This window comes from Chenopodium album, chromosome 20 (assembly GCF_948465745.1).
Source record: "Chenopodium album chromosome 20, dcCheAlbu1.1, whole genome shotgun sequence".
NCBI classification, from domain to species: domain Eukaryota; kingdom Viridiplantae; phylum Streptophyta; class Magnoliopsida; order Caryophyllales; family Amaranthaceae; genus Chenopodium; species Chenopodium album.
Window position 1 is genome coordinate 33345627 of NC_137853.1, and position 8861 is coordinate 33354487.

Here is an 8861-nt window from a genome sequence, read left to right on the forward strand (position 1 = left end):
GCGTACAGAAATTACCGCATCAAGCTCCTCAATATCTTTCGACCTTCCCTTTCTAGGAGATGCTCTAAGCCACCTCCCCCACCCCAATTTCGATTTCTTACTCTCCTCCGACACTACATCGCAGTCTTTCTTAGAGTGACCAATCACTCCACACGCAAAACAGATAAACGACAATCTTTCATAAACAAATTCCACGCACACTGTCTTCCCACTTTTATCAAGGATTCGCTGAAAACGGCGCAACGGCTTGGTGATATTAATCATCACTTTTACTCTACGAAATCGATCAAGTCCAAGCAGGTCTTCTTCTACTTCAACTACTTCCCCCCAATTAGCAATAATTTCTTTCACATCATTGTCAGTTCTACAATTAAACGGAAGGTTTTTAATACGAATCCAGAAAGGGGGGTGGTAAAGGGAGACTTGCTCAGGTTGCTCATCTCCTTCCACCTCCTTCATAACAATCAACTTATTATCAAAACACCAAGGTCGACCATTAAGAACCCTCTCCTTATCCCTCCAATGAAAGAATTGGAATGCATAGAGATTAGGTCCAAGAATTCTAATTATCAGTTTGTTTCGTAGCCCCCAAGAATTTGTCATAGTGTTCTTAAAGGCTTCAACATTATAAGGGCGTTCGGTAACTAACCTACCAATCAAGAGAAGATGAAATTTGTCTTTCGAAGGCATCGCATCAACACCTCCAAGATCCACCACACCACCATCTTCATCATCAAGAGACAAATTTGCGTAGCGATCCAGAATATCATCATCAGCCATGGTCAAGAACTCAAGATCAATCCAAGGTCAAGTCAACGGAGCCGAAAAACAACGGCAGCCAAACCCTACTTTCTAGAGAGAAAACTCTTTCTTTCGAGGGAGCGAGAGGTCTCAATGTGTAATTATGATATCAACTCTTTATAATTTCATCAATATGTAATTAAATATAGTAAAAAAAAAATAAATACTCTGTGCATATCATCAATCAATGCTATATACTGAAGTAATCACAAAAAATATTCTAGAAGTACACGTGTCACGTCTACTTTAAAATATTTCCCGCCAAAAACTTTTCATTTTTTATTTTTTTCCTTTAAAAATAATAAGATAATTGATGAAAAAAAAGAATATACAGCCAAAATTATACTCCGTACTTCCGTAGAACAATAACAACAAATTTAAATAAATAAAATATTAAATATATACACAATCTATAAACAAATACATACAAACTTATAGTAATATATAAATAAAATTTTGTTCCTATGAATATTCGAGCGTTGCTAGTTAATTATCAAATGTATGTTTCGAATACTATACAATCAAATATTTGTATTTTGTATGAATGTAGTACGGGATAGAGAAAGTAGGTTTTTTTTTTTTTTTTTTTTTTTTTTTTTTTTTTTTTGGCAATTGTTAAAATTTGTTTATACACAAAAAAGCAAATGAAATAAAAAAAAAAAAAATACTCACTTCTCGTATTTGAAATGCAAAGAGAGGGAGTGAAGGAAAAAAAAATAAATTAAAAAAGGGGCAATTCAGTAAAGTGTGTTGGACTGTTTCTTTCTCAATCCTCACTCTCTTCTTCCTCACTCAATCGACGGCAGAAGATTCTTCTTCGTGAATCTTCATCTTCTTCCGACACTCAAATTTCAAATCAACTCGCTCTCACTCACTTCACTCACTCAGTGACTCACTCACTTCACCCCCACATTTCGAGGAGAGAGAAAATGTACTCAGGAAGAAGAGGCCCAGAACAACAAGACTACGTGGAAATGGATGAGAGGTCTTCGGCCAGTTTCAATGGCGACCACCCGAATAACAAATCCGGATTCAGCGATAATTTGGATCGGGGTTTATACAATGATCTTGTTGAAATCGTTCCTCTCGTTCAATCCCTTATCGTAATTTTCTCTCTTCCCTAAATTTTTTATTTTGATTTTTCATGTTTTGAATCCGCGAAATGTGGAACAAGAAGAGGAAATTATTATTATGGGGAAAATTTCGAGATTTTGTCTCGCTTTCTGTGGCAATAGTTCTTCTTCGGTCTCTTTCTTTGATTTGGGATTTATTCATTCTGTATTGACCTAATTTCTGGGAACTTTTCTGTAATTATGTGAAATTTAAATTGATTTTGATTTGAATTATGTAGGATCGGAACGCTAACAGCTCATTTACCAGACGGGGTTCCATGATTTATACCAAGACACCTTCCAGAGATTCCAAGAAGGTAAAATTTTGGTTTTTTCGGTGTTTAGCGTGTTGTTAAGGGCAGTTATATTGATCTCGGGATGTTGGGTATCACCCCGAAGACTTTAACCAATTAAGCTAGTTGACATCGACATCAAAATTAAAACTTGTACATTGCGCTGTTAATGTTAACTTGTTGGGGTTTGGTGGGGGGGATGAGTTTTCCAAACGTGTATGGTAAAGCAAGTTTGTTGAAAATGCAAATGCAAGGATGATATGATGATTGTGCAATGTATGAAAATTGAATGAAGAATTTGGGATGTTTAATGCATGAGAAACCAAAGAAAATGTATCAACTTTGTTCATGTATCGAGCTATATTATTATTCTTTACGAAGTAGATTGATTGCACCTTAGAGAGTCACGTTGCTTGCGCTCACTTTTGATTCATCCAATTGAAGTCATCCTGTTGCGTAATTTAAGTGATTGCACTTTGGATCATAAATCTTAGTAATGCCATGGAGTATGAAGTTGATGTGACCCAAGCTGTGAAAATGATTGCGATTTTGTGTGCTTGAGACAATTATTTATAAGGGGTTTATTTTGCTTTCATCAGAATAGTAAGAATGGAGTTAAGTCTAAGCATGCAGACAAAGTACAAGACAAGTATTCTAAGAATGATACAGATGGATCTCCAGATGATCAATCAGTTTCCTCAGCAACTATGGCTGCAGAAAAAGAAGAGTTGAACTCTCTTCGGGAGCAGGTGGAGGATCTACGTCGGCAATTGGCAGAAAAAGATGAACTCTTAAAAGCAGCAGAGAAGTCTAAGAATCAGATTAATTTGATTCAGGCACAAGTAAATGAGTTGAAGCAATTTGCTTCTGAAAAGGATTCTTTGGTTAAGTCAAGTCTATCGCAACTTAATGATGCCAAGGTATTGCTCTGCTTGGCTTTATTTACTGTGTCTTCATGTCTTTGCTGTTTTCATGTATAAAATTCTAGCTATTAGGTATTCTTGCTTTTCTGCATGTTGCTAATAGATTATGCAGTTCTTGTAGTTGTTTATAATCTTATAGTTGTGACTGGCATATATTAATATTGCTTGAAATTTTGTAAGGTGTGCAGTTTACCTGGTCCTGCTTGAGCTTACGAGCTGTATACTCTTGGGATTCTCTGAGAACTAATAACGTAGACATTATGAACATAAGTGATAAGTAGCCTTGAATCCTTGATATCTTTGGAAAACGTTTTATTAGATGTCTTTAAGCACCGGGGCAATGGCAGGACTACACTCTCGTCTATTATCTGTGAAACTGTTGCAGCTTCTCGTATAATTGCCCTTCGAACTCTAGCATAGTCCATGTTGAAATATTTTGTATCAAGTTTCTTGTCTGTTGCCATTGTACTGCTGTGTCTGTGTATTCTGCATCAACCTTTTTATTTGGGTACTGACAGTGTATACTGCATCAATGCATTGTGAGTTTCTTCCTATTACATGGCCCATCTAGACCCAGGGTATAATTGCTTGTATTTTAACCTGTATAAACTCACGCTAGGCCATAGTTGGTAGACAGGTAGTCTAGTGGATGGGTCTTTCTTTCTTCCTAACAGAAGATTTCTTATCATTAACTACCTATTGCCAACTGCCAAGATTATTTAAAGGGTTTAATTGTCACCAGTTTGCTACTTTGCTGGAGTTGGAAGTTTTGAGGTTATTGGTGTTGTTACATTAGAAGCTAAAGTAATTATTGAATCTTGATGAGGGGAACCCATTAATGAAAAATTGCGAACATCAGTATAAATAGAGGGGGAGGCTGGTGAGGGGTTGTCACATATGAGAAAGCAAGGCAGGTTGGAATATTTGTATCTGAACTTTCAGCTTTTTCATATGAGAAATTGTCTGTGTTGAAATAATTTCATTCTATATTTGTCTTTGAACCTATCAATCTATCATCTTCTCAAATTTTTTTTTTCTTTTTTTTGGGCCATCTGTTGGATGGAAGGAGTTAAGAAGTACATGATAAAGTTGGGTTTGCAGGAACATTTAACATTGGACATAGTGGGATTTAAGCAGAGGATCATTGTTAATGAGTACAAGAGATAAAATCTTGGTTCATTTAGCTGACCCTATCTTTTGTTAAGGATTTGATTGATGTTATTGTTTAAAGATTCGCTTAAAGATATGTAAGTGCAGGTATGAATTTGAAATGCATAATATGGCGTTGTGGATAGGAAATGGTTTTGTTCATAGGATTCACTTCTTGCTCTAGTTATAATCTGATCAGAGGACAGGGAGAAGTTGCCAGGGCTCTAAAAGGCTAGTAATTCTGAACAAGTGTGTTGTTGGAGTGATTTTTATGAAAAATAATTATAGGAGTCCTGAGACTCTTGACTCTGGACACTCTTGATTGTTACTGAACTGTTTTTCTGTAGAGATATCCTTGGTCTTTCTTTTGTTAAGGGATTGATAGACGTTTAGTTCCTGTGGAGTGTTTGAAAGATGAGTTAATGATTGAAGTTTATGAGGATCTCAAAGCTTGAACTTGTCTTATTTGACCATCGAGTGTTGTCCTGAATTTGAACAGTTAATGCTCTTGAGACTTGAGGATACTGGGGATTTAAGCATTTACTTACTGAATGGCTGAATGATGGTTTGTTATTATAAAGTCATAAGTCCTACCCAGTTACAATATACAAGATCAAAGTTAGTTTTAAAATTTTGACCATGTCTAATAGTGTATTTATAAGAAAAACGTTATCAAGTTGAATCTTATTAGATCCATGTTGTTATGAATTTTCAATATATCAACGTCGTATGACTTTATTAATACTCAATCAAAGTCTTAAAGATGTTAATGGCCTAAGTAGTGCATTGGGTACAATGCAAGTGAGTAGAACTTAGGAAAATGGAGGGAGTAGAAGGTCTTGAGGAAATTCTATAGCTTTAATTATTTGTTCTATATCATCAATCAATCTTTCATACTATATACTGCTAGAAAAACACTTTTAGAGCCCATTCTCAATTAATCTTGTGTTTTTCTCAATTCTCATACCCTAATCAGATCCCAGTCTCAATTTATAGACTTCAGTTAGAATCACTATTTTTTTTTTTTTTTTAAATTTTATTTATTTTTTATTATTCCATTTTTCAGGACTCTTTGAGTCTTTTCCCTGGTCTCCTTGCCTCTTCCCCTTGTGTTTTATAGGCTTATTTTACCCATAGTGTTCTGTAAGCATATCAATTGGTTTTATTTATTTATTTTTGAATATTGTCTTGTTATTTTTACTCAGATAAAACTGGCAGACAAACAAGCAGCTGTCGAGAAGTTACAGTGGGAAGCAAAGACATCCAATCAGAAGGCAGAGAGGCTCCAAGAAGAGCTAGATTCCCTGCAATTGCAGATTTCATCATTAATGCATATATTTGAAGGATTGTCACAGGATGACGCATTTACACCGAGTGAGGATTATGACACTTCACCATACTATGTGGATCATCTCCCTGACGTAGTAAGTATTCTATCTACTAACATATATCTTGTTCTGTCATACTCATATTTATAGGTAGATGCTGTAGATTTAGCAGAACTGAACCCTAAACAATATCAACTTTATTCAAGCATTTTAGAAGCTGTATACTAAGACCGTAATTACATGAATCTTAAGCCAACCTGATTTACAATTAAATATGTTGATTTTAATAGGACAATGTCGATGAAACTGATCTGCAAAAGATGGAGGAGGCAAGGGAAGCTTATGTTGCAGCGGTTGCTATGGCTAAAGAGAGGCAAGACGAAGAATCACTTCTTGCCGCAGCTAGAGCAAGGTTACATCTTCAGTCGATTGTTTTCAGTGCCAATGCTGAGTCTTAACACCCAGCCACTACTGTATTATAAAATTATGCAGGCAAGCTTGTGGTGATCACATCTTTATCATGCAAGGCAGTTCGGTCACGGAGACTCATTTGACGTCTTCAGGATTTGCTGTCACCATCACAAAATAAGATCAGGCAGCCCTCTTTGTTTGGCTTTTGAACCACATTGTTTATATGTTTAAAAAGAAAGTAAAGAGGTATGGAGTAGCACTTTTGTTTAGGATTGACCAATTCTCATGTTTCATCTGTGTGAGAGTTGTTTTTACTGTACGAACTGCGCGCAATGAATGGTGAAAATGTTAGTAGATTTGGATTTCAATGTCTCTGATCCCCTGCATTGAATTTATTCCTACGATTTGTTTGCAAAAAATGTACTTTAGTTGAATGAAAGTATAAACACCATGGAGGAGGCACGCACGCTTAATTTTCTAGCGATACTTTCCTATTTGGGGGTGGGAGGTTTTGACTTTTGAGGAAAAGAGAAAAAAAAAAAAGTAAATTCGGGAAATTTTTCAGAATTTACAGCATCTGAGACACGCTGGGCGAGATTTGTGCTTTCTGAACCCTACCCTCCCTGATCTTGGCCATGTAACTGGACTACCCATCCATGCCCATTCCAATCTGCAAAATTTTGCAAACATTTATATTGTCAGCATACTGTCAGTAACCAAAACCTCGAATCTTTTCTTCTTTTGAATCTAAAAAGTAACTTACACAGGGAATTCAAAAGAGGTTGAGCTGGTATTCGATATATTCGATGTGCTTGATTTAGCAGACTCTGAAGCTAGCTCTTCATTTCCCTCAAGTTGATCGTCTTGATCACCCCTAGAATCTGATCCACTGAAGCCACTGGATTGATCAGACTCTATGCTCGATATATCATTATCTCCCTTCAACAGGTCATCAATCCTTATCATAACTCCCATTTTAGATTTCGGACTCAAAAAGATATCTTCCTCATCAATCTGAATTTTGACAGAAACACACAAAGGATATTAACGAAAAAGGGCCAGAAAAGTTGAATTCTTGTTATAGAATAGATATTCTTACCTCTATGTTGGGCAACAAGCAGTCTCTCCTAAAAGCTAGAAGAGCATTGACATTGCTGCCATCTTGGTCTATCAAGTTCCAGGGGGATGATGAAAGTTCTACTTCAGTGTTGTGGTCAATCTGGAACTGCTCTTCATAATCCAATTTAATAGACGCTGTTGATTCAACTGATCCATTTCTGCATTCCATCGATTCAGTCAATTCAATATCATGAACAAATTTGTTATTTTCCAACAAATGATCACTAATATCAGCTCCATTGTGGTGCAGCTTAGGACTCATCTCTTCCTCAGCCTGCAGCCAATCGCCAATGTCATCATCAGATCAGTACATAACCTGTATTATCGACTAAGGTAAATCTTACTCCTAACATGTTTTAAGGGATTCATATTATCTAACCTCTTTATTTGGTAAGAAACAGTCCCTTCTATTTATAAGGCTCAGGTGGTTTACATCCTTGTTCTCGTCACTACACATGCAGGTGAGGTTCCCATGTTCTTCACATTGAAGCTGTTCAAACCCCATTTTCCCATAAAAATATTAGATCAGAGTCATCAGACACCCTCTTGTAATTACAGTACTATGACTAGTCTACCACTATGTTTGTGTGAGGATTCGCCTTAGTTGTTAGACCATTCAGTCATTGGAATAAGATTGAATAAGGTTTAAGGGAAAAGGGATCGGAGATTGTACTCCCATACCCCGTTAATTTCTACTAACTAGACTGATCAGTAATGTCATTTCACTATGTTCACGAATCAAGTACAGACAATCTGTAAAAAGTTTAATGTAATCTTACCTTCGGACTGTTATTCATTGGGCTATCCTCTTTAACATGAAATGCACCATCCTCTTCAAAGCAGAAAACAATGTAGTCTTCATCAGCAAAGGGAGGCCAATCAGGTTCCTCTACATCACCCGAACCACTACTATTAGACAGTGTCGAGCCAATATTAATGCGCCTTTTAAGCTTCCTTGGCTTGAGTTTTGAGAGGAATAGTCTAGGGGTGTTGTTACCACCACTCCTAGCCTCATCCTTGGCTATCCAAGTTGTTGATTTGGCTTCCAGTGCTTCTGATTGTCGCGGTGATGATGAGCTTCTAGAAGTGTTATTAGCCCCTGCCCTTGGTGATGATGATCTTGGTGAAGAGATGAATGTTGTAGTGAAAATTTCTCTTTGTGAAGCTGATGATGAAGGGGATGAAACCGGGTTAGTTGGAGTCGTGACTCGAGAGGATGAAGCCGAGGAAGGAAGAGCAACTCTGTTTCTCCTGTTCTTCAAATTTTCGTCATTGATATATGAACATTTGCACATCACTGAAAAAAGAAAAGAATGGTAATGCATTCAGAGAAATAATGGACTCTAATTTTCCCAAGTAATATTGACTTATTGAGGATGAATTTTACAGAATCTATCATCAATATTTTTGCTGTCTTTTCTTTGAGTTGTGGGTGGCATGTTTAGAATAATGGTGTTCATAATTTCTGTTGAATTCTATTTAAAGATTGTTTAAATGAATTATAATGTATTCATCAGAATAATTAAAAGTATAATTCCTTTAAAATAATAAGGTAGAAGAAATAGTTGAGGACCATAATAGTAGATTATTAAAACCCATGATGACTAAATCCTAAGAAGCAAGTATACTATCAACATTATAAAAAATTAAAAATCCAATTTCAAATAAAATAAACAACTACTTTCTCTGTCCCTTACGACAAATTTCTATGTATAATCCGGTTGT

At 36.2% G+C, this 8861-nt stretch overlaps 1 protein-coding gene across 1 annotated transcript; it reads left to right on the forward strand.

Annotated features, from left to right (window-relative positions):
* Nucleotides 1–1537: 1537 nt before the first annotated feature.
* On the forward strand, nt 1538–6385 carry LOC145598387 (protein MICROTUBULE BINDING PROTEIN 2C-like). Its single transcript, XM_081654731.1, has 5 exons — nt 1538–1904; nt 2153–2230; nt 2806–3126; nt 5484–5702; nt 5897–6385. Exons 1-5 carry the CDS (start codon nt 1731–1733, stop codon nt 6062–6064), a joined length of 960 nt encoding a protein of 319 aa, XP_081510857.1. The 5' UTR covers nt 1538–1730; the 3' UTR covers nt 6065–6385.
* The last annotated feature ends 2476 nt before the right edge of the window (nt 6386–8861 follow it).